Source organism: Poecilia reticulata, linkage group LG13 (assembly GCF_000633615.1).
Source record: "Poecilia reticulata strain Guanapo linkage group LG13, Guppy_female_1.0+MT, whole genome shotgun sequence".
Classification (NCBI taxonomy): Eukaryota; Metazoa; Chordata; class Actinopteri; order Cyprinodontiformes; family Poeciliidae; genus Poecilia; species Poecilia reticulata.
In genome coordinates this window covers 18,683,378-18,709,283 of record NC_024343.1, presented here as the reverse complement: position 1 = coordinate 18,709,283, position 25,906 = coordinate 18,683,378, and the positions used below count along the sequence as shown (strand labels likewise).

At 38.3% G+C, this 25,906-nt stretch overlaps 1 protein-coding gene across 1 annotated transcript in view; it reads right to left on the bottom strand.

Moving 5' to 3' along the window:
* ift80 (intraflagellar transport 80 homolog (Chlamydomonas)) overlaps positions 1 to 25,874 on the bottom strand; it is a 54,020-nt gene extending 28,146 nt beyond the window's left edge. The window contains exons 1-9 of the mRNA XM_008425824.2: positions 25,813 to 25,874; positions 25,371 to 25,528; positions 25,197 to 25,250; positions 23,649 to 23,870; positions 21,221 to 21,331; positions 21,037 to 21,105; positions 18,241 to 18,350; positions 15,758 to 15,847; positions 12,700 to 12,837 (exon numbers count right to left, since the gene is read on the bottom strand). Of these exons, the coding sequence (XP_008424046.1) occupies positions 12,700 to 12,837; positions 15,758 to 15,847; positions 18,241 to 18,350; positions 21,037 to 21,105; positions 21,221 to 21,331; positions 23,649 to 23,870; positions 25,197 to 25,233 (777 nt within the window). The 5' untranslated portion in view covers positions 25,234 to 25,250; positions 25,371 to 25,528; positions 25,813 to 25,874. The remainder of the gene's footprint in view (positions 1 to 12,699; positions 12,838 to 15,757; positions 15,848 to 18,240; positions 18,351 to 21,036; positions 21,106 to 21,220; positions 21,332 to 23,648; positions 23,871 to 25,196; positions 25,251 to 25,370; positions 25,529 to 25,812) is intronic.
* Positions 25,875 to 25,906: the final 32 nt, after the last annotated feature.

Here is a 25,906-nt window from a genome sequence, read left to right as displayed (position 1 = left end):
AAATGCACATCCTGGGGAATCTAGAGATTTATTTTGCACTTACAATGGAAATAAGACCATCCATAAAAGTTAATGATCCACTCAAAACAACAACCTACCGGTAATAACTTTCTTATTTGAAAAATACAACCTCTTCTATTTTAAAGAAAAGCATTTTTTTTTTTGGTACAATGCATTTTCAATCAACAATATGCATTACCTGACTCTGCAACAAGAACCCTCCAAAAAATATAAGTGAGGGAAATGTAAGTAGGTCTGCAAATCTCTTTATTGAAATACTCACTTGGCTCAACTAGAGAGATACAGAGGCCGGGCCTCAGATGGGTGCAGAGTGGTATAAGTTGGAGCTTTGGCAGAGTGAGGGGAAACAGAGAGGAGGGGGCTGGGCTGGGCTGAGGAAGGGTAGTGGGGAGGTGGTGTGGGGGGGAGCAAGACAAACTAGAAGATACTAGGATTGAGAGAGAAAAAGAGAGAGAGCGTAATGACCTACACATGGTTTCATGCAAGAGCCTTAACATAGTAACCACAGACACATGCTGGGGCCTCCTGGGACTCATCAGCAGGACACAGCTGTGAGTTGGACAGCAGAATTCTATTAGCACATATGCACTTGCATACACACATATATGCACACACACACAAAAGTGTGCACATGCACATACGTACACACTTTAACAGGTAATTTGGCCTTTTAAATGTGTTTTGGCATGCTGCAAAAGAGCCTACATCACTGAAATAGAAACGTACGATGACAAATCTACTATAGGGATACAGAAAAAGGTCATCAATAATGTTTTTAAATTTTTCAATTAAAACAGCAACTCTATATGTACGATGAGACCAATAAGCAGAAGCGCCACATTAAAGCTAACATCATGTGCAAACTGCAATAAAAGTTCAGTGGAGTACAACACTACTCAGGGCACATTAAATAGTCAAGTAGTTCTGTGCATATATTTTTTTCAACTTTTTAATATAACTTTTTGGCTTTTAGACAATTAACAAAATTATCTGTAAAGGAACTATGGAAGAGAGTTTGGTAAGACATCTTATTTATAAGTGCAGACTATGGACGAGGATGTTGCTAGGTGGTGGAAAGGCCACTTTTAAGGTATCTGGTCCGCCTGTACAAGTTAAATTATTGAATAAATAGACATAAGAGATCAACAACAAATATATTTATTGTTTTTAATCTGTAATTTAGGTTATTTTCAGGAATACCTAAAGATATAAGCAAGTTCTTTGAAAAAAAAAAAACTTATTTTGAAATGTGGACTATGAATGCTGACATTACTGTTGGGGACATCTGTGCTAGCTGCAACGGGTTTTACATTGAGATGGTATTTATTCTTGAATATCTTCAGTCACAGGCTAGCTCCTTTTAGCACAACAACAGTCTTTTCCAGAGTCCCATCAGATTGTTTTTAGAAGCGAAATTAACCTCGACAGGGCCAAGAAAAGTGACTTTGTTGTCTAACGTTGTTTGCAGAAGTCGCCTGTGCCACAGACTCATGGGCGTACCAGAAACATAATACAAAGGTTCCGCTTTGAACTTTAGTATGTAAAAAACAAAAATGAAACTAATTATATTAACATTTTGAACATTAATTAATCAAAATGAACATTTTATTAAGATCACGGCCCCATATATGTGGCTTCTCAACATTGTTCAGCTGATATGTCACAAGTCAAATCTGCTGAGCAGGTCGTATTAGGAGCGTTGATGGAGCCTATTTTCAGGGTTTAAGCCCTGTCAGCATAATTCCTGTTAATATTTTTTTTTCTGCATTAGGTTTGTCTGTGAACAGATGCTTCTGCTGTAGTATTTAAGACAGATTAAACAGCAATAAGGGGAAATATTTTTATGTAGTTTTAAAGATAAAAGTGCTAATAAAATCCTTATGAGCATCAAAGATCACAAGTAAGGATTATTTTGAACAGGGTGTGGTCTGGGACAGTGAGTTTTTTTTCCAGAGCGTGACTTTTCTTTTTTTTTTTCCAGAACTGCTTGTACCCAGTGTAGGAACCATGCTGTAAAATGTCCCATGTCCATCACGGGATCACATTACCAGTACATGTGTGTTGTGTGTACTGAGCTTCCCTCTGCATTTCTTTTGAACGTTTCCCATGTCGTGAATTTTTTAACCACGATTTCTTGATTCTATTTGCGAATTTCTCCAATAATTATTCAATTTCAATAGAAAAAGCAATGGGATCACCTAAATACATTTATTTTTACCATATATAAATCCGAGCTACTTCTTTGTATTATGCAATAAGGACTCAGTGCCAAAGAAAAAAAAACTTCAGATGAATTTGTATTATATAGAAGACTAGTCAATTTTAGTTAATGAGACCAAGATAATATATTGGCATAAAGACAAGTAAATGTAGAAATAAAAACACTTCATATCATATGAGGGGAGAGGACTATTATACTTTTTGTGGATGGAAAAAAGTTTCGTAAATTATAAGAGGAACTGTTGAATAAGCTAATAAACTGCAAGATACTGAACTTCATTAAAGCTGGCAGAAAGGAGAGGGAACCCTTATTTGCTCCTTTAGTTCGTCAGCAAGCATCACTCCTACTGTTTACATTTATCAAACATTTTATCCTCGTCTTTCTCCCTTTCTCCTGCTCTTTCTCTACAAGTGTGACATGTTTGTCTAGCTAGTGGAGGTAGTGATTTAGCACTGCTAAGAATGATGACTCTGCCAGAGGGGCTGGCAGGGTACTGTCTCACTGTCATACTCTTACTCTGACCGGTTGGGGGAGGGATGGACGGAGGGAGGGATTAAGAAATAAAGAGGAAAAAAGCTAGAGAGACCAGGGCAAAATGAGCGAGGGAGAGTTGAGGGAAAGAGAAAGCACCGTTTTTTATGGAGACCAATTCTCCAAGCCTCGAAGACTAGGCCAACTTTAAAGGATATATTGGACAGTTCCACACTACCCCACCCCCATCCCTCCAACTGCTCTCTTTTCTCAGCTCTCTTTATGCTCCCCTTCTTTTTGGTTTCCAACAAGGCGAGCCTGTAGCCGAACTCTAGAGAGGTGTAAAAGTAATACCATGTCAACAAGTGCCTCCTACTCTAACTCACTTTATACAGACAGGCACCTTCTCACATATACACACACATACACACACACACACACACACACACAAACCCCCCAAAATTTGCAAAAATAAAAACTGGAAAAAAAAAAAAAAATTTAAAATGGGGTCAATCGTCTGCGAGGTGGACTTTAGGATACACTCTTCGGCAGAGAGTGCCAGAATGAAATCTGAAAGCACAAATAAAAGCAAAGCCTATTCTACACAAAGGCTCTAGAACACAAAGGAGAACACAAATACTGTTGGGGAAGCTAACGAGCTCTTTACGATGATAGATTAAGTCTGCATACAAGTATTGCATCAAAAAGGCTCTCACTATTCCCACATTGGAGCCCGAGCTTCAACGGGGCTGCAAACATTTTTTGGGGAAAATGTTTTTAAAGGAGTCGGTATAATTCCCATGACAACAAGGGCAAATGGTGGAGGAGGAGAAATCTGAGAGGTGAGAGTGACCCCAGTTGCTCTTTTCAGGACTTTGCCTACCCGTTCACAATGTACGGAGGGGAGCTTTCTGTTCTAACTGCAGCGGGAGAACAGAGGGGAAGAGTGTGGAGAGCAAGAAATAGCATGCAAAAACACAGTTTTGAAAAGGGAGGGAAGGAAAAGCAGGGGAGAGAGAGAGACAGAAGGGAGAGGGAGAGATGTAGCCCTACCCAGTTGCCCAGTTGCCTGGGGAGAAAACTGCTCTGCTGCTGACTCAGGACTCTCTTTGTTTGACAATGCTCCCTTGCTCTTGCTCTCACTCTGAAACACTCTCTCTCCAAAAGTTCCCAGTTTTCCCCCTTCCCTCAAACGCTCAGTCACCATCATTTCTAATGTGTGCACACTCTTGCATTGTGAGACCCCTGCCAATATTTTCACTTTTCAACTTTTCTCCTCTGTAGCTCTCCCCTTGTTTGTTTTTCTAACCCTATTTCTGCGTGTGTGCCGGTCTCTCAGACTTAGCTGTGCTGCACTAAATAACCCCCACCCCATTTTTTTGGGATGAAAACAGATAAAGACTTACACTCTAATAAATGTTCAACTATTTGTTTGTTCTTTACTTTTTCTATACACTGTTGACAGTAGCTCGTGATCAGGGACAAAACCTTATGTTTAGTTATTTTCCATTAATACTAATTTCCAGGCGCTGGATTGCTCTCCAGTAATGCAGGGGGGAAACTCTTAGATCCATGGATTTCAAACTGTGTTACAAGCACCCAAACACCCAAAAAGATGAGTAAACAGGTACTATTCAGAAGGGAAGTCCAGTGGAGAGCATTTTCCACCTCCCTTCAGTATGGGCTTTAACCTACTGAGTTTGATTTCTCCAGTGGAGCTTCAACTGGAGAAATCAACGGACAGAAGGAGGAGTTGTAAATCAACCGACATCGATTTTCTGCATTGGTTTATAATTAGGGGCATGCCATAGCAATGCATAAAGAGAGCAGTACTGACTTGCGAAGCAAGTCAGTACTGCCTCCATGCATTGCATGGCAGGCACCTATTGTTCTACACCCAATAGAACGTCTCTTTATTTATTTATTAGGGGCATGCCATAGCAATGCATAAGGAGAGCAGTACTGACTTGCGAAGCAAGTCAGTACTGCCTCCATGCATTGCATGGCAGGCACCTATTGTTCTACACCTAATAGAACGCCTCTTTATTGTAGTCTGCCATACACGACAATGTCAGCGGAAGAAGTGAACAAAGCCGTTCAGTCTGTTTTGGCCACGTTTCCAAATATTGGATGAACATTAACTGACATCTCATTCTGCTCAGCACTTCTCTCTTCAAAGTGGGGAATGGTTGCTTACAGTTTGGGCAATTTCTGGTAAGCTTCTCAGAATAGAACTGGTGCATTAGAGAATTGAAACTCCACGCCTCCAGCTAGCAGTAACTGAGCGTACATCAAAACTACCACATCGTGTTAACTTAATAAGACATTTACAGTTAGCAATACAAGCTAAGTGCAGTGTACACGCACAAACCACTTTTCTTAAGTACACCCATTCAACTGGTTGTTGATACAAATAGTGAATTAGCCAATCACATGGAAACAACTTATTTAACTTCTAGAACTTGTTGAGATGACTTGCTTGAGTTCAAGCCGAGCATCAGAATGGGGGACAAAAGGAGGTGTCAATGGACTTGAATGTAGCATGGATGTTGGTGACAGATAGGCTGGTTCTACTGGGATTTCCACTCACAGCCATATCTCTCAGTTCCATATGAAATCATTTTAAAACAGAGGATATATGGAGTGAGCGGCAGCTGTGTGAAAGAAAATGCCTTGCTCACGTCAGATTTCAGAAGGCAATGGGTAACATATCCAGGATTTTCAGGTCAGGGTTGGTAAGAAAGCTTTGACTTCCCTTGTCTGAAGTTTGACTTCAGATGGCCCACAAACCTATATTTCTAACTTGGATAATGGAACTGTTGTACTTCACACATGCAGTGGAAATTAATGTACAGTGTGTGAATTTTTTTATGACTTAATGCAAGAAAAGGAAGAAGTCAAACTCCTGTAGTACTGTTTCAGCTGTTATAACTTGTAAAGAAAGTAGTAGTGTTTCCAGGTTGGTGATGTTAACTATGCACAAAAAGCAAAATTATGACCGTAACGCTCGTAGCTATAAAGAGAGTAAAGAGTTCTACTCAATCTCAGATAAAATACTGTTAATTAGCCACAAGGACGGGAGTTAAAGATTATATAAATTATAAAATTGTAATTAAATAGGGAGTGGGTGACAAGGAAGGAGAACAAAATAAGTGTTGGAGATTCCAACAAAACATGGATTCGTTCCAATGCTGAGGAAGGCCTAAAAGGAAACCCTGGACTCACCCAGAAAAAGGGAGGTAAAGAGGCCCCTGAGGAAGGAAAAAAGTTAAAGGAGCCAAGAGGGGGAACACTGATAAGCTCAACAAACCCAAAGGGAGGAGGGATACAAGAGCAGAATGAGAAAAAAAGAGACAGATAAGAATGGATTTACAATTATCTTTCAAAGGCAGTTTAATCTTAAAAACGACAACATATGCTTCTCACAGCAAAAAGGAGGCCATTAGAAGGAAAATTATGTAGTTCAATCACAGATTAAGGTTCATACAGAGTAGATGTTCAGATACTCCTATGCAATATTAATATAATAAACTGACTGTGATTTCAATATTTATTGATTGATATTAAGTTTATTTAATCAGGGACGAGACATAAAACAGTGTCATATTTAAAAGAAACAGTTATCCTTCCTACGGTTGCTGTAGCCAAGTGTTGATTTGTAGGCCTGATCCTTGGTTGGGTTTTTGGAAAAATAACTTTTGCAACTAATAATACAAGGAAACCTATTTAAAACTAACATAATTTTTTCACATGATGTAAAACTTCTAACCCAAGTCAATTGTTTGATTACTGGTGGTGAGCCATTTTAAATCTGGGGTTATTTAAATGAGAAAGATAATTATCAAAATGATGCTTTGCATCTTACTGAATACCAATTTCTGTTTACAGCCCTCCTTGTTATGACCTGATGCTAGCAGTTTTGAAATAATTTGACTAATCACCTGTGGGACAAGGCTAACACATTTACATTTGCAATATATTGCACAGCCGCAATACGCTTTGGTGTATCACGTATTGTGCAGGTGCATTCTGGTTGTCAATAGTTCAGTAACATCTATAGCCAGTTGGATGGACTCTCATTGCCGTTGGTAGTATTGTTGTGGTACTCAAAGCCAATGGTGTACCTGTACCACTGAACATGTGACACCCCTTCATATCAGTCTTGAGATTGCATCTTCCAAGTCTTGGTCCTGACTCGGTTCAGCTACATTTTCATTCAGTCTTTAATTAGTCTCAGACATGAGACCAACTGGATATGCTCCACTCACTCTGCCTGCAGTTTACATCTAGTAGGATCTTTGGAGTTGTCTGCTTTGGTCCATTTGTGACCAGCTTCTCAGATTTATCTGGACAAATGGGATGTACATGCGGGTCAGTTTACTTGTATGTTTCTATTCACCTAAATCTAGTGGCAGTGCAACTAACTGTAAAAATCACAACAGCCAGTCAGGAGTGCTGCTATAAGTTTGCTTCCTAATGAGCTGTCAATGGCAGCTTGTTGTCAAACATTTGCTCAAGCTAGTTAGGATGGCCACAGATGACGGTGGATAAATGGTTTTCCTCTAATGGCCTCCACCAATAGCACATTCAGCGGTGCGTGCATGAGGATGATTGACAGCGTGAAGACAATCCTCCTGACTTAAAATCTTCTGATCTGTCTTACTTAGTAATTTATTAATAACTGTGGGAAACAGATGAAATTTAGTAGAACAACTGGGCAGAATGTGCTCAGGATCTGGATCACAGCAGCTCAGTTACATCAAGAAAAGGCAGAGAGAAAAGCAGTAATGACTAAGTACAGCAAGACATGAGTCTGCAGCCTCATCCTGATTAACGCAGGCTCCGCAAGGTAAGTCAAAGGCTGATTATTTCTGTGATCTGTCGGGCAAACACATAGATGGCAAAAGAAAGTTATGCTTTCTTGATTCTTTTGTGCCAATGTCCCCAATGAGTGACTTTGGAGCTTAGGGGAACATCCTGAAGTCTGCTTAAACTTAACTAAGCAAGGAGCTATATGTTGTACGGACACCTTACGACAAATATAAAAACCACAAATAAAGAAAAGCAGGAAGGTACACAAATAAACATGATTTCTGCTCGGTAGCTCAAATCAGTTATGTATGCGTACATCAGCGTCCAGTAGAGAGAAGAGAGGAAAAACAAGTGCATAGGAAAGATGAGGAAGGAGAGAAGAGAGAGAAGCAAGAGGGTGCTTGCCTGGCACAATGAGTCCTACTTGTTAGCCAGTGGCAGTGTCAGGGATTGTGACAGGGTCCAGACGCTAGACACCAGCTGCAGCGCCTCGTAAATAGACTGCTGTCTCGCAGGGACATTTGCACAGCAATGGCTACACACACACATGCACACTCACACGCGCAGGCATGTGGGCACTTGCATATACTATGGCAAGCGTTCAGACAGACACTGACTGATTGTGTCTCCCAAATCTTGTAGAGACGGACAGTGAAGCTCTTTGTATCTTTTAGGCTGTAAAATCGCTCATAAAAAGAAAAAGTAGTCCACAAAGCAGAAGGATTTTAGGTGCAGAAAAACTTTAAGGATAATTATAAAAGATCTACTAATTTGAAGAAAAAAAAATTACTAAAAAAAAATAAACAAAAAGAAAAAACAATAACAACACACGAAAACACAAAATTAAATGAAAAAAAGGCGTTAACCCAACAAACCTAAAGTTAATGAGGATCCTACATCTGCCCTTGAGCACAAGTGACTAGAAACAAAGTTAGCGCAGCAGAGGCTGAGAGAAAAACTAGGCTGGACTGGGGGTGAAGGGGTTAAATAAGAGGGACAGATCCTGCTGAGCCAGCAGCAATATGTTAAAGTGCAAGGTTTCATTGTTGCAGATACAGAACAAAACTCCTTCCCATTAGTCACACTAGGCATAGGCAAGTGAAAAGACTCTTCACACTTTTGCAGGACCACTAACCACCAAGTTAAAAACCCTTGTAATTAGTTAACAGCTTCTTTGATTGTTTGCAGATTTTCAACACTAAATGACATTGTAGCGTTGTACACTAAAGTGGCCCAATGTGAATTCATACACAAAGGTCAACAAGTCTGAATTCATGCTTCTCTGATCGAGCGAACATGAAGGGGGATTTTATTTTCAAGACTTTCTCCATTTTTCTATCCTTCTTCATCTCCTTGTGCAAGCCTCCCACACCGCGCTACACTAGCCGTTATCTCTAGAGCTCAGGGAGGAGAAGAGGCAAGCGTACCCTCACTCCCGTCAAAGCAGAGCTGAAACACATGCATCATAATTATCATCATTCCCGCACGTTATCCCCGCATAGCTTCACTGGAAGCAACTGCGAAGCAAGCAGTGGAACAAAAAAACCAAACAAAAACAAAACAACAACAACGGAACAAACCAACCGCGTAAAAACAAAAGCATGATGGGAGGAGATACAGTGGATCTCTAAAGTGAACACACCACTGTTAAAATGTCTGATTTTTACGCCGAAAACCTAAAGATCTGAACATGAAGAAAATCTTTTTTTCACATCTAATGTGACATACATCTTGGAAAATTCATCTGAGGAGGAAAAAATGCATTAGGGAAAAAATAAGAAGTTAGGTTCCAGTTGTAACTTGCTAATCTGCTAGAGTGAGCCTGTGTGACATCGACCATGGGAACTCGCCCAGTGCAGCCAAGAGTTTTGCGACCTCCTCGATTGTACGAGGGACCATTCGAATAACGGTCCCAGCCAGAGGGTGGCGCCAAACACAAAGCCGACAGATCAAGAGTAAAAGAAGAAAAACAACAAAGTGTGTTTTAAAGTATAACAACAATGAGGAGCGATATGCTGTTTCCTCGGCACATTGTGGATAATTTATCTATAAAGGACACTGATATAAAAACATTACTGATATTCTGCTCAGAAATTATTTCTGCCTTTTGTGTCAGTTATCTTCTAAGAGCCTGTGTTGAAAATTGTGTATTTTTTGAGTGGAACGAGATTGTTTTGCTGAGCTAAATATAGTATGAATAGAGGCAGGTGCTTGTCCGGGGACCGAGCAATATATGGAGAGGTTTGTCAAGACCTTAGGTGTGAAAACCTTTCAAGGAATACTATGGTGAAGCATCTTTTAATTCAAATGCAGGGTAATAGATATCCACATCTTGGGTTGAATGCATTTGCTCACTCTACTTGGCAGAAGTTTACCAAATCTAGCAGAAGGGATCTCGACCACAGCCCTCTTCAGGTAACCCCACAGACTTCCTGTGGGATTTAGTTTGGACTGCTGTCTGTTATTCCAAAAACTATTTCTTTCTGGTGAAGCCACTCTATTTTTAATTTGGGTGTATATTTGTACCTAGAGATACACACACACACACACACACACACACACACACACACACACACACACACACACACACACACACACACACACACACACACACACACACACTGCTGTCATTTTTTTTTATCCTCACCTTTCTAAAGTCTTGAATCAAAATGTTTAGGTTTTTTGATTCACCTTGACAAAAAACACAGTTCCGTCCAAAAAAAACAAACAAAAAAAAAATATCCCAAGATCACAATGCTGCCACTACCATATTTTATTGTGACTGTGGTGTTCTTTAGTGACTAAAATGTTCTTTATTTATTTATATAATATTGTGTTTGTGCTCAACATGCCTTCTGGAATTGTGACCCAAAGATTTAAAACTGGGTTTCTTTATATGTCAGCATTTTTTTCTACAAGTGAAATTAAAACTGGGTGATTTCTTTAAAAGAAAACAGTTTTATCCTCACACCCTGCTCATTTATCTAGACATATGGAGAACACAGGAGAATGCTGTCACGTGTAGAAAACAACCGGTTCTTGGCAGAGTTTTGGAGCTCGTGAAAAGTGTTGCTGTCGGGTTTTTTGGCAGCCCACTTGATTAGTTTTAGTCTTGTCTAATGTTTTCAGTGTTACTCCATATTTTTTTTCCATTACAGATATTGCTACTAAAGCATGTTGGTCAAATTGAATAATTACTTAAATCTAAATCATTGCATTTAATTGATTTAGGCTTACCTGTATACCACTGAAACAAATAAAACACAAAATACATTTATTTTGTACATCCCCTCCGCCCCCCATTATATCTGATAAGACGTCAGATTTGTTCTACATTTATTGCAACTCTTGATCTTTAATTTAGGGGGTTTTTTTGGTTGCAAAAAAAAGTTTTTACATAAAAAAAATTACTTTTATCATAGTAAAATATAAATGTGAGATTCTGAATACCAAGCGTAACTGCTCACAGAAGAGGCACATGTGTTCGCTCAGACCTCTCTCTTGCTAATATATTTCAGTTCTCTGAAGAAAAAAACCCCCCCAAACAACAGACATTTGATCCTTATTAAATCAAAATGGAGCATGAAATGCCTGATGATCAGGGCACAAAGAGACCCGGCATTGTTTGTTTGTTTTGATTACTGCAATCCGACGCAGCGGTACGCTGACATCTCCACGTTAACTCGGCGAAGCTCTGAACGTCCCGTGAGGCAGGTGGTAATGTTTTTGCTGGCCAAACGTTTGGCAATAACAAAACAACAATTACCATTCATCATTCTCTCATTTCCCCTCTCATTACTGCAGTTACCATCAGCACCAGGTAACGAGGATATGTGGCGTGCAGCCTAATGTGATTTACAGTGATGAATGATGTATAGAAAAGCATGAGGCCAGTAATGAGCCGTACAATATAAACCATACAGCACTGGAAAAGTGGTGTGTGCCACAATTTTTATTATTTATTTATTAATTCTTTTTTTTTTTTGTTCAATGGTAGAGGGTTTCGCTGAATGTAAAGCATATAAGTTGAATATTATTAAGCAAAACATTAATAATTAAGCAAAACAACAAATTGAAGTATATTAGAAAAACTGAAATTATATGAAAAGTGTACACTTATTTTTAAAAACAAAATTTTATCCTAATAAAAATTTGAAGAGTGTATGAATGGATGTGTATTCAGTCCCCGTTTATCCAGATACCCCTAAATAAAAGAGCCCTCCTGTATGTGATTCAGTTTCAGTGTGAATCCAGCTGTTCTCCAAAGGCCTCAACGGTTTGCAGAGAAGTTTAAACATGCGCGATAGAGCGGTATATCATGTTGCGGGGATGTTTTTTTCCTCAGCATGAACAGGAAAGCTAATCAAGAGTTAATGTTTTGATGGATGGCGCTCAATTCAGGACGTTCTTTGGAAAAACTTGCCAAGAAGCTGCAGACGTTTTGAAACCGAAGTGGAGGTTCACCTTCCAGCAGAACAATGACCCTAAACATACAGCCTGACCTGTAAACAGAACTGTTTGAATCAGATTTTATTCAGGCATTACAATGGCCCAGTCAAAGACCACGTTTAAGCCAAATTTAACATTTGCACTAAGACATGACCACAAACGCTTCCTTTTTCATTGCAAGAGAAGAATGGACAAACGTTTCAGTCTTCAAACATACAAAGCTGGTAAATGGATTCACTTTAAAGATTTTAAAGATTTGAAGCAGAAAAAAAGATGTTCTGCAAAGTACTGATTTATGGAAGGATGAATATAAATGCACACTACACTTTTCAGATTTTTTAAAACTTGGAAAGCGTGCTAAATTTTACTCTCACTATACAATTACGTACTAATTTGTGTTACTCTGTCACCTAAAATGACAATAAATACATTAAGGTCCCTAGACCTGTATACCAGAGTAGGTACGAGCCTTTACATCCAAGTTTTTAAATGCGAAGGCATAGATGTTGTAAATCTCCTGTTGTCACACAAAGTGTGCTGAAATATATGAAATTATTCTTGTTAAAAAAATGACGTACAGTATATGAATAACCACCGTAGAGCTACTGTTTAACCTAAGAAACCTTTTTTGTCTTTGCATCCATTCTTACAAAGTTGGCGCTCCAGTTTGACTTAGAAAAAAATGGAAAGAACAAACTGAGGAAGAGTATAAAAGTTTGACTCACGCCAGTCTTGTCACAGAGCCGCAGGGTGTTGAAAGAACCGACGGCAAACATTTCTCCATCTGGGGCCCAGGACAAGGAGGTGATGGGGTAGTCCTGAGAGGTCGACGAGTGAAGCAGACGTCCGAAGCTGTCCCAAACCTTTGGAGGGAGCGCAAACTTTAGAACACAAAACAACAACCTGGAAAATAGTGACCTTTCCAAAGGTTGGGGTGTATTATGAGCTGTAATGTTCCCATTTGTTTGTTCTGCAGTGGAGAAAGGTTCTCAGCATGCAAGACTTTTATTAAATGTTTACTTACACGGAGCTCAGTAACCTTCGTAATTAATAAAGCACTTGTTGCTTCTCACATACTGCTTTGTTATGTAAACGGGTACAGTTCAGGTCACTGAATGCATTTTTGATTTAACTGGGAGCTTAATAGGACTAACACCGATATTCAGTGTGTTGCTCAAAATATAGCAGATCATTTGGCAAAGTGTCCAGAGCTGTTAAAAGTCTTCAGAGCTTCAAATGAAAGTACAAGAAAAAAGTACAAAAGAGTTCTCACATAATGATTTGCTTTATTTGTGGAAAAAAAACTATGAAATCCAGCCTGTCCCTATGCGAAAAATAGGGCCAGTATCCCTGGTAACTGGGTGCATCACCCTTGGCAAACAATGACTGATAACTGGTGACTTTAACATCAACATGGAGGAATTTCAGCCCATACTTCTTTGTAGAATATCTTTATTTCAACTTGGAGGGGTTTAGAGCATGAATGTGTCACAGCAGCTCTGTCACATTTAACTCCAGACTTTGGATAAACCAATAAAAAAAAATAAAATAAAAAATAAATAAAAATTTATTTTGCTTTTTTTTGAGCTGCATAGAGGTGAACTAGCCAGATCAGATGACTTTCAGCACACCACACAAAGCAGAAAAATCTCATAAGATTATCTTTAGAGACATCATACGCGTCCTTAAGATTGTCAAAGGGGAAGATCGAATCAAAAATTTGCCTACTTATCTTGCTGTGCAAACCAGGCTAAAACCAAGCATGATGTTTCTAACATGAAGGTTAAAACCAAGTAGGGGATTGAATTCCGGGGTAGTAACGCCTCTTTAAAAGTTTCAAGGATTTATGTACATGCATCTCATGAGACGAGAAAATATGACACACTGAATAGTTCACTGAAACAAGATGAGATTGTAGAAACTTTAAACTGAGGTATTCACTCTAGAATGCTCGGTTTGTTTAATTCTATTTTTACAAAAAAAAAAGGAAAGATTTCACAAATTTGAAGCTGTGTTTTAAAGCAGCTCTGATCAGTGCAGGTCTGATTAGACAAAGCATTTTAAATTTTACACTGGAGATAATCAAAGCAGACCAGACACATTATAAACTGTTAAATGTCCCTTTAAATAGCATCAACAGGAAACCACAAACCAGAGGAAAACATTTTTTAGTTAGGGGCTAACAGTTAGTCATTCACAGTGATCTCATTGTGGTCAGGCATTATTTCTATCCTGTCACTCTGTGCATTTGTTGTTTTTTTTTTTAACAAGGATTCAAAAGCTGCCACATAAACAAGAGGTCCAGGCGTTTTCACAAGGAGTTTACATTAGTTGACTCAGTCAAAAATAATAATAAAAAAAACTACATCCTTCCTTACTTCAAAATAAGAGTCTGAAAAGCAGATGCAGTGTCGAGGCTAAAGCACTCGCTTTCATGCTAATGGTGCATATTCATTGCTTCTTCCATTAATCACTTCCATCATAAACCCACAAAGAAGATATCCTGCAGAAATATAACTTTTCAAAAAAACAAGCTGACAGTGCGGGATGTCAGGAGATGTGGTGAAATGTAGACATTGTCAATATGCATATAATCTATGTCATAGGTTTTCTTCAACCATTATTTTCAAAACAAAAAAAAAGTATTTTTCTATGTCCTTTTAGATTTTGTTTACTGACATATGTCACCACATCACTCCCTGAATTTGTGAAGCCAGGTTGACCTTACACAAGTCAAGCAATGCTGATCTTTAACAACTTTCTTCCCCTCTGTATTGGTCAGAAGACATGGAGATGATAGGATGAGATAGATAATCTATGAAAAGAAAAAAAATTGAGCTCCTCTGCCTCCTGCCTGTGGCCCTGCTGCCATCTGCAAAAATACATCACTCGGTCAGAAACAACTAATACGAACCGGGAGGATGGCGTTAGCCCCGTTAATCGTACTTCCATATGCGCTGTTACGCTAGCTCTCCACAGTGGAGCCTGTCATGAATGTGAAGGCTAGTTAGCATGGCCACCAATGATAGTGGATAAACAGTTTTTCTGAGACAAAAGTTTCTCTGCCATTAGCACAATAACGTACTAGAGGACGTACTAGAGCATGATTGACAGCGCTATGTTTAATCAGAGCACTCCTCCTGGCTCTGATTGTCTGTTTCTGATTGGCAGTGGTGTAGTTCTACAGATGGCAATAGGACATAAGGGAGGAAGTGAAGGAGACTGGTTTTTTCACAGATTATCTGTCTAATACAACACTGTCAATTGTGACAATTTTAACATGTAAAAAAAACAAAAAACATTTTTTATAAAAATTACATATTGCTGCTTTAAAAGAGTAGATGACGACTAGGGTGTCATGAGACCAAGTGACACCACGTCTCTTGATATCAAAACACTCAAACAGTAGTAATGAGTTAATGTGACTTCCTATTTATCCACACATTGAAATGTCTGCTTTAAGCTTGAATCTCTCCTCACACTTTGATGTAAGAAACGTTGTAATTCTTGAGTTTTGTTGACAGACTTGACAAAAACATGAAGGAAGTATCAACTTGTTACAGGTAGGTGGTTAAGGGTCCTTAAGTTAGGAAGTTAGGATCTCCTTCCCAGAATCCAGTCCAAACTACTCTAAAGAGCTATTTCACTATTTTTAATGCGACTGAACCCAGTACCGTCTACAGCCTTGTTTAATTAGCTGGTGGTACACATCATCAGTGACTTAAACACAATAACTTTGTCTGTTTTTATGAAAATTTAGTTGAAAATGTGAAAATCACAAACCTTATATTTACAATCTTCTCCACCTGACAGGATGAGGTCATTGACTGAATTCCAGTCCACCTTTAGAACAAGTCCATCATGAGCCTTCCACTAAAAGGAGACACCAAGAAAATTATTTTTAGCCAGACACTATTAAATCATCCATACAATATTTTTTGGCTGTTATTTTACCAGAACAACAACAACAACAACACCAAAAGAATTGATCAAGTTTTGCTTGCACTTTGTCCAAAGAAAACATATAAACACAAGAGAAACTGTCATGGACTTAAGTCACTAAACTTTTATGAAGTTTGGTAGATTTTAATGTATAAATCAGTCTACAGATAATATTCAATTCTAAAAATCACAGGCAAATCCATGAACGTGTGTCACTGCCTTGGAAAAGACTTTAAAGAGGATCTTTCAGAGGTCTCTATTAATGTTGATGGTGCCTTCCATCACTGAGTTAAGTCTCAGAGGGGGTGTGAGGGAGAGGTGATGAAGTGGCACTTTTCAATGTGTGTGTGTGTGTGTGTGTGTGTGTGTGTGTGTGTGTGTGTGTGTGTGTGTGTGTGTGTGTGTGTGTGTGTGTGTGCGTGTGCTTTCACTCGTATGTCTGGTAATGGCCAAGAGAAAGCAAAGCACACATTAAACCCTCCCCTGTTTATCTAAGGTCCCATGTGCTGTTCAGCATCGAGAAGAATAATAAACAAACACATACATGAACAAGAAAAATTCTCCCAGGTGTGTAAGGTCATCTATAGAGTAATACGTTAGCGGCGAATGTGCATGGTCATTAATTTACTGATCCATCAGGGGAGCCTGAAACTTTGCTGCAGCAAAGAAAGACGTCTATTTATTTTCTCGCTGCACAGCATAGAAAGCTGGACAGAAAGTCTAACAGCTCCACTCAAGCTCCTGAATATCCATTATTGGACAAATGAACCGGTTTAACACTGCTGAATATTCACTCTTGTACATGATGTTAACCTAAAAAAAATAATAATAATAAAAGTTTGTTCACAGCAATAAAAGCAGTGTGTGTATGTGAATAACAACTTGTTGAAATAAATCAGAAATAATAATAATAATAATTTTTATTTTTAAAACTAAATAAGAGCTGTTGTTTTTCTACTTGTTTATTTATTTCACTGGCATGAAACAACTTGACTAAATAATTCCCACAATTCAAAAAGTTGAGTATTTGGAAACTTTACCTTGGAAGAGAGTAACACTTTCTGAAATCAGAGCAATAAATACGCTACTTCTAAAACTGCAGTTTGTGCATAACTACAGAAAAGTTTTTCTAATGCCTGAATTTATTTCTGCAACTGGTCACAGTGCAAACGTTTGTGTACATTATTGGGATTTTATGTGGAAAAAACTTGAGGTATTCTGCATCGTAAAGGTGGTAGAAAGTCATGGTTTTCAAAATGTCGAACACATAACATCTGAAAAGTGTGGAGGGCATTTTTTCCAACCACCTTTATTCTGACACATTAGATTAAATTTAGTGCCACAAACGGGCTTCAAAAAACATTTAATCTTTAAATATCATCTGTGTTTTATTCGACCCATTAAGATTTCAGAGGTTTGTTTGAGAACATTTGGAAATAAACAGCGCTGGGAAAACCAAGGAACATAACAAATTTGAGAGATTCAAAGCAAAGTTAGGTTATACAACAATAGCTCCAAACATTTTACAGGGCACACTGTAAATAATGCACCACTCCTGGTCAACAAAAACCAATCAGAGCCACGAGTCTTAGTGATGACAATAATGCCTGTGTACATGCCGCTCAATATGCGGAGAAAGTATTTACCGTTACCATCGTCGGTGGCCATGTTAACTAGCCTTAGCATTTATGACAGGTTCTACTGTCAGGAAGAAGAGAGCAACGGGGAGGATGTGGGCAGCATGCACACAAGAATGATTGACAGCATCCTTGCTTTAACTGGCTATTTCTGATGAGCGGTATATTTCTGCTGTTAGTACTGGGAGCACTGGGAGAAGACAGAGGAGCTTAATTTTTTCACACATTATTTGACTTTTATTATATGATCACAACATAGCGACAGTTTTAAAAATATGTAGAAAAACTGTTACATACTACTTTACTTTAACCTAATACAAAAGCAACCCACATGTTTCATATTTTAATTTGTAAAAAAAAAAAAAAAAGATATTAATGATAATTTCACTTTCCGTAAACAATTATGTCCTACTTTGTGCTGGTCTGTCACATAATATCCCCCAACAAACATGCAAATACAATGAAGTCTGTGCTTGTAAAAAGTTTTAAGACATGACTATATTTGCAGTGCACCGTTTCCTTTTTTACTGCTCTCTTTAAATAAAAAAAAAAAAACATAAAACCACAACAACTAATTTATTCATCCATCCATCCATTTTCTTGCACCCTTTTTCCCTCAGTGGGGTCAGGAGGGGTACTAATTTATTCATTTGATAAAAATAAACAAAGTAGCAAAAGGCTGTAAACCTGAATGACTTTGGTGCTGGGTTGCAGAGGTTTGATGATTAGCTGCCTTCTTGATGTGTAGAGTATTCTGTCAGAGTCCGGACCCCAAGCAACCGAATAAACAGGACACCCTGGAGAAGACGCAGACATGCAGACACAAAGGATTTCATCCCAAATCACAAATACTGAAAAAAAGAACCAGGCTTTCAACGCATGCAGACTTTTTGACTTTGCTAGGACGAGGAAGCTCTCTCCCCGCTCTCTCCAACTAGAACTGATTGGCCCTCTCGAAACGACATGACATGTTCTCTGAGATCTCACTCCATTTGGTCTTTCTGCAGCACACTTTACAGGAAAACCAGCTGAGAAAATCAGTCTAACTTTCACATTAAAAGCACGTGTGTGCACGCACACATATACATAAGCTCGAAGAAACTTTCTTGTGAGCTTGTTTTGATAACTTTGAGGGGACCAAAGCCATTGAGAAAAACAGATTTAGCCATAAAACAAAGGTTAGGAGTTAAATTTAGGGTTCCTACTAGAAACTGGTTCAGGTTAGAGTCAGACTTCCTGGTTTTTAAAAGGTTAAGGAAATGCATATAATGTCCCAATTTATGTTAGTGTTAGACAACAAAGTGTGTGTGTGTGTGTGTGTGTGTGTGTGTGTGTGTGTGTGTGTGTGTGTGTGCTTCAATTTGAGTTGTGGCTGCACACGTGTGAAGGGGAGGGGTGACTGACATTTAACCTCACTCCAGGTGCGTGCGGTTTCTCAAAAATGCCAACTGGTCACGTGAGCTGAAAATCTGACGGAGTCGATGAGAGGAGTTGAGACAAGTTCCTCTCCCCCCGCTCCACTCCACGCCCCATCTCGCTCAGTTCCAACCTCTTCCTAGAGCTCGATTTTAAAATGGGTCAAAGCAAACCAAAGAGAACAGCCCACTCCTGCACTTTCTGCATGTCTGCGCGCGCATGGAAGTGTGTGAAGAGAAGCAACACCTGCAGCGATCTCGGTGCCATGTGGCAGGCTGTGTGTGTAAACTACTAAATCTAGGTGCTCTGCAAATCTGACAGCCACCAAGTTAGCTGCTTGGACTCAATAACTACAAACCAATGGGAAAATTGTTCTTTAACCACATATTGCTGTTTCTCTGCCAAGATTTAAAAAAAAAAATTTTTTTACAACTCCTCTCATCAATCAGGAGTGTACCATGCGTTCCTCAAAGCATATTATATCCACTGATTTTCTTTTATTGTCCATCCCATGATTAAAAAACTGAATATTTAATAAGTCAAGCTGCATAATGAATCAATTAAGAAGCAATGACGAGGAGAGGAGCATGTCTTTATTGGTTTTTAATAAAAACTATAAAACTTTTTTAACTTTAAGGCATTTTTTAATAAAGAAAACCACATGACTGGAGAAAATTGCTCTGCTCTCATTCATCCGAGCTCGCTTTCAAACCAAAAGACCTAACACGTACACACAACCACGCACCGATCTCTGTGCAACGACATGGCTGTGCAGCGCAAAATAAACGAAATTGCTTACTTTTCAGTGTGTAGTAAGCAATTCGGTAACAGTCGAATATTGATAGAAAGCAAAGCGAACAGCTGTTAGAGTCACAAAAGCGAGTTTTACACACAAATACGGCAGATTTACTGAAAAATGTGCTACTTAGATTTAGGCTGCGGTGTAGGACTCTGTGTCACTTGTTGAAGCTCAGCAGTAAAGACATATGAAGCTCATTTACTGATCAATCACACATACGGTAATAATATATTTTTTTACAGTAGAGAAAAACCAAGCAGCAACTCTTATTAGTTCAAATACTCCTGTGATTTACATTTATCACAAGATTTTCTGTTTTTATTTGTAAATAGCCGCCTCTCAAATGCACCAGCTGAACTTTTTTTTTACATTTTTTGCCCCATTTGCACCACAAGCTTCATTCTATGGGGATTTTCTGAGTAGCGGAATTGAAACCAATGTGTCATTGTGAAACGGAAGGGTAAATGCACATTTTTTTCTACGCTTTTCTCAAAAATAAAAATCTGAAAAGTGTGGCATGCATTCGTGATGAACATTACTCAAAACTTTGTAGAAGAACCACCTTCGAGTGAAGTTACTACTAAAGCAAATATTTTGGAGTATGTCTCTACCAGCTTAGTAGGTGTAAGTTTAAGGAAAAAATACCAAAGATTCTTAGGTCTGGACGTTTACTAGTTCGTTCTAACATATTTAAACAAAACATTTCTACTATGGCTCTGGCTGCATGTATAGGATCATTGTCCTGACTCAAAGTTCATCTTCGCCCCAGTCGTCCCTCCATCCCTGAAGAAGAAGATAACTCCCACAGTATGATGCTGTCACCACAGATGTTTCATGTGTGGGCGGTGTGTTCAGGGTGATGTGTTAGTTTTCCTACCACACACGCAACCCTTTGCACCTAGGCCAAAAAAAATCAGATTTTGGTGTCATCTGATCAGAAATGGCGCTTGGCAAAACACAGCTGATTAGCTTTCTCGCTAAAGCGATTATTTTCAGCGATTAAGTCAAATGCGACCGTTTTCAAATCGACCTCGTGGGTTTAAATTTTCTTTTAAAGAGGCATATTTTAAATAAAGCCAGTTTCTTCTTTCAGTAGCAAAGCATCTTATTTACAGGCTCCTCTTCCACTCTGTCAAATCTCCAATTAGTGTGACAAATGGCCAGGATGACGTGGCTCTGGTAATTGTGAGAAATTAGGTTTAACGTTTTGCTCAATCCTGATGTGATTATAATTTTTTTGGACATAAAAAGGCTTTTTCAAGCTTTACCTTGGCTCACTAACGTGGAACGCAGCATTCCACTTTTTGACCAGATCTTGATTTGTCCATCTTCTCCCGCTAAGTAAATAACAAGAAAAAAGCGAATCACAGGACAGCTGATATGACTGAGTTTATGTTTTATGAAGATTAAAAGTCCATTTTGGAAACAGAAATGAGTCCGTGATGCCTCCACCTGTGAGTAGAGCAGTTCCGTCGTAGTTCCACCTTCCAGCCAAAACAGCCCCTTTGTGCGCTTCCACACTCTTCTCGATGCGTCCCATTTTGGAAACCAGGTGGAACTTTCCTGTTAAAAAAGGAAACCGCTCAGTAGAATCCTAAAACATAACATGAGGAACTAGAAATGGTATTATTAAAAAAGATGAATGGATGGTCCATTGTTATTGTTCTTGTATCAAACAGATGGAAAAGAACAAAAAAGCTAAAGAATTCATTAATTCAGTAAAGGCAAAATCAAAAACACACCTAATAAACATGGTTAAGAACAAAGCCACTTTTCTCCGATCGGCTACATTGCAAAGTTAGAACAGGAAGCAAATGAGTACAACCAAAAGATTTCTGCTGGTGGAACTTAAGCAATTTTCTGTTCCCCCAGACATGAAAGGGTGATCAGGCATGGAGACAGCTATTGAAGACGCGTACCCAACATGTACTTTGTGGTGGTGTATATTAAAAATTCTGAATGTAATATGTAATTTCTGGTAGCCTATAATTGCAAATCAGCGTGCTGTAGCTCTCTACCATTTCTAAATTTGGAAACCCCAACAAAAGTGTATATTACTGCAGGTAGTCACTATGTGTACTCGAGACTTTAAACTGAATTTGTTAGGTGCATCTTTTAGTCTTTTGGCAATAGGCTATTAGCATCTCATTAAATACAAATGTATCTATGAAGTTCATACATTCACATATGAACCATAATAGCGTCTTAAAAGCCTAAGATTTGGAGTCTGTAGTGCTGTAGAGGTCAGATTCTACTTGATGTTTAAAAGAATAGGGACAATCCTTGTGTTTTTCTCAAAATCAGATCCATATCCTTGGTGCAGGAAGTGGTCTGGTCAAATCTTTTACAACATTTTAGTGATCCAAAAGGCTCTGAGTAAAAATATCCTCAACTCTCGAACTCTTCCACATTTCATCATGCTAAAATCCCAAATATTAATGTTAATGTATTTGATTGGGATTAAATGTGTTGCAACAAATTGCATAATTGTGAAGTGGGAGGAAATTCAGAGTTTTTTATTTTAATAAGGATAAAAAAATATATATACATATATTTTTTTTGTAAATTTCCCTTCCTCTAAGATCCCTTAAGAAAAATCACAGTGGAATCAACTGAATTCAAAAGACAGCAAAAAATAGTTAGTTAGAAATAGTTAGTTGAGCTGACCTGCACTGAGGTGACGGTATAAATGCATCTGTTCTGTGAAGGGCTCAAGATGTTTGCTAAAGAACATTAGATATCTAAAAGCGTCACATTCAGGACAATCCTAGAAGCCTGTGAGAAGCTTTAAAAGTCTTGCCACTGGTGTACAGATTCACCTTTCAGCAAAACAACAACCCTGATTAAACAACCCGCAGCTAAAAAAGACATTTCTGCATTAGAATGGACCAGTCAAATTCTCGACCAAAACTCCATTCACAGACGCTCTCACTCTTGTCTGATTGAGCCTTTCTTCTTTTGCAAAGAAAAAGGGGGGGAAGTTTTAGTCTGTATTATGTGCAACACTAGTATGGATATACCCAACATGCAGTTGTTGTTTTTCTACAAAGAACTGACTCTGGACCCCTGGGTACAAAAGCATGCCAAACTTTTCAGGCTTTTGTGGGATACAATTTTGAAAACTATCATTTTTATTCCACTTCACAACTATGCACAATTCTCCATCACCTAAAACAACCTAAAAAAAAATTCTGACTTTCTTGGTCTACAGAGTGACAAAATACAAACAACATGTTTAAGGGGTATGAATAGAGAACATCTGACAAAAAATTTTGATTTATATAATATTTTAAAAGAAGCATGAAGGTTTGGTTCACCATTTTCATATTTTTAGCAGTATCCTTAGCAAGCTAATATTTGTGCAACTGCAAAATGACAAAGACTACACAAAAATTGCAAAAGTGAATCGTAACGGGGATGAATCATAACTTGTCTCTGGTCTGCCAGAGAAAATTGCTGCTTCAGTTTGTGGGTGCGTTTATGCAACCCTACACTGTCATTTGAGATGTGACCACACATTGCCTGTCATAAAAGTGCATCCACACGCTTTGTGTTTGCATGTAATATAGAATGAAGAAGAGATGCGCAGAGTCATGTAACCCTGGTCTTGTAGGCAACGGCGATCGATGACACCAGATTTAGTGATAGTAAAAGAATATAAACTGCACTGTGAGCAAGTGTCGCTATGAATATAAGAAGAAAAGTATTTGGTAATACAAAAAAGAAAAAAGTGACAATTTAAGAATTTGAGTCACAACTGAAAGCTTTGACTAAAACCCATGTACTAATATTTGTTTAGTACCAATTCAAACAGATTCTAATTTTCAGAAACAAAGCTATACGGCCTGCGAGAGAAATTTTAAAGAACATAAAGACTCACCATCTGTGCTGGTGAGGGCAGAAATCTCTGCCTGGGTCTGCTTCTTGGCACCAACGGTTTTGGGGAACCAGTGCAGATCAACAGGGTAAATGTCATCTGGCAGTCGGACCACCAGGCCGGTTTCATTGGTGAGCAGGTTCCATTTGAGAATCTGGTGGTCCTCGCTGCAAGAATACAGCTCATCTGCTGTGGTCCAACCAACACAACTGACAAGCTCCTTATGTGAAATACTGTTAAGAACAAGCAACCCGAGTTCGTTATTAGGATTTGAGTGAATGAGTGGCTAATTTGAGGAAACAAACTGACTTGGTAAAGGGTTTTTTTTTTTTGTTTGTTTTTATTCAAAGGTTTTCATTTGGACCACAGATAAAAACCAGAAAAAAAACTCCATACAGATTTTTACTGGGTAGCAGAGTCTAATTTATTATACATGTCTTTATTAGGCAGAACATGAATGCCTGACACTCGAAATATTTACGAAACAAATATTTGGTCCAGGCTATCTATTGTGATAGTAAAATATCAAAGAGTAATACAGCAACAGTAAGTGTGATTTTCTATGTTGTGTGGTTCTAACAGATGGATAGAAAGACAATGTGGATAAGATAACTACATCTTCTTTTCTCTTGCTTTAACCTGAATGCCAGTGAATATATAGACATATATTTTTTGTAGTTGAGATGGTTATTACAGGGTTTCTACAGGTAGACTATAGGCTAAATTTAAAAAATGTTTCCACTACATGTACAGTAACCTTCTTAGAACCTTTTATTGATGGGTTCTATGCAATTGTTAAAACCCATTAATTCAACATAAACCCAGTAAAATAGTCACTTTTTATTACATGGAAGCTAACAAGAATGTTTTGATATTATGTACCCATAGAAACTGTAACATGTAAGTTTTAAGGGAATATTTTTTTCCAGGGGTTAAATAAAGGTTAAATGTTTGCCTATAAACTCCTTAGGACAGGGCCGTATAGTACCCTGAATCAATGGCCTTACAGATTTTTGTCAGTGTAATATTTCCTAAATTACTCACACAGAACCACAGCAAGTTAAAAATTGACATTGCCAAACAATTTCTCAATTTCAATTAGTTAATTAAAATTCAGTTAAAGAGACAACAAATCAACTAATGTTCAACTTAGGTGATTGGCTTACTAATGTACAAATTGTATACTGGTAATACGGTAGGCTTTACCTATTTTGAAGGCCTAATTTTGATCAAATTTAAAACTTTAAGAAATGACACAATACTCTGCTTCAGTTTGCTACCATCTGAATCAGAGGGTCTTCTTTAGTAGCATGCTTATTTTAAAAGACAATATTTTAATGCATGACTAACTATTAAATCTTTATATTGTTATGTAATTATATTTTAATAGATAAACATTAGCAGAAGTAACGTTAATAGATATATCTGGAATCATGTTCTCTGAAAAACAGTAAAAATAATTTTCAATTATGATGTTGTGTCGTCCGGTGCGCACATTTCAGCTTGAAACCAACTCAAAAACATTACGTATTAACATCACATAAAGGATATGTTTTGGTTCCTTCAGCAACGACGTCTTCAGCCTCATTTTTACTCTGTTGTATCCTAAAGGGACAAAAACACACGAATGATAGTACTATTGATAAACAGATAAAGACTATATGAAGCAGTTGGCTCAATGAAGCTCTGAAAGTAAAAAGTACACGAATAAAGACGTCAACATACCCTGTTAATACTGTAACACAGCCGTTTGTATGCGCCGACAGCCCTAACGATGAAGGAGGTGTGCAGTTGCTAAGGTAGCTGTCACCGTTGCTAACGTGTATCCTGCTGGTAACCGTCTTCAGAAATGCACGGCCATCAATGTGACGTTATCGAATTTACTGCAGGACGGTAAACGCCACACATGTTGTTCAAAATGATGCGATAAGTCAATGCAGTACAAAGCAATCCCATCCTTTACCGAGCAGTAATATTTACAAAACGGGCTAACTTTTGGTAGCCATTTAATCAAGAGGAGAAAAAGCTTTGAAGAAAAAGTGTGCTATCGCGAGAGTTATAACTCACGTCTGCACACTCTGACATTTTCAAATATTTTAAAAATATAGATAAGTTTTATTAAGTAATTCGACTTAATTAATTTCGCCCAGACAAATGTCTCTCTTACGTTATTCGCTTGTCCAGTAAGTTTGATGCATTTTCATATGCATATATTAACTGTTCTGAGAGGCGGGTCTGCTGTAACCAAGCAACCGTTTGAA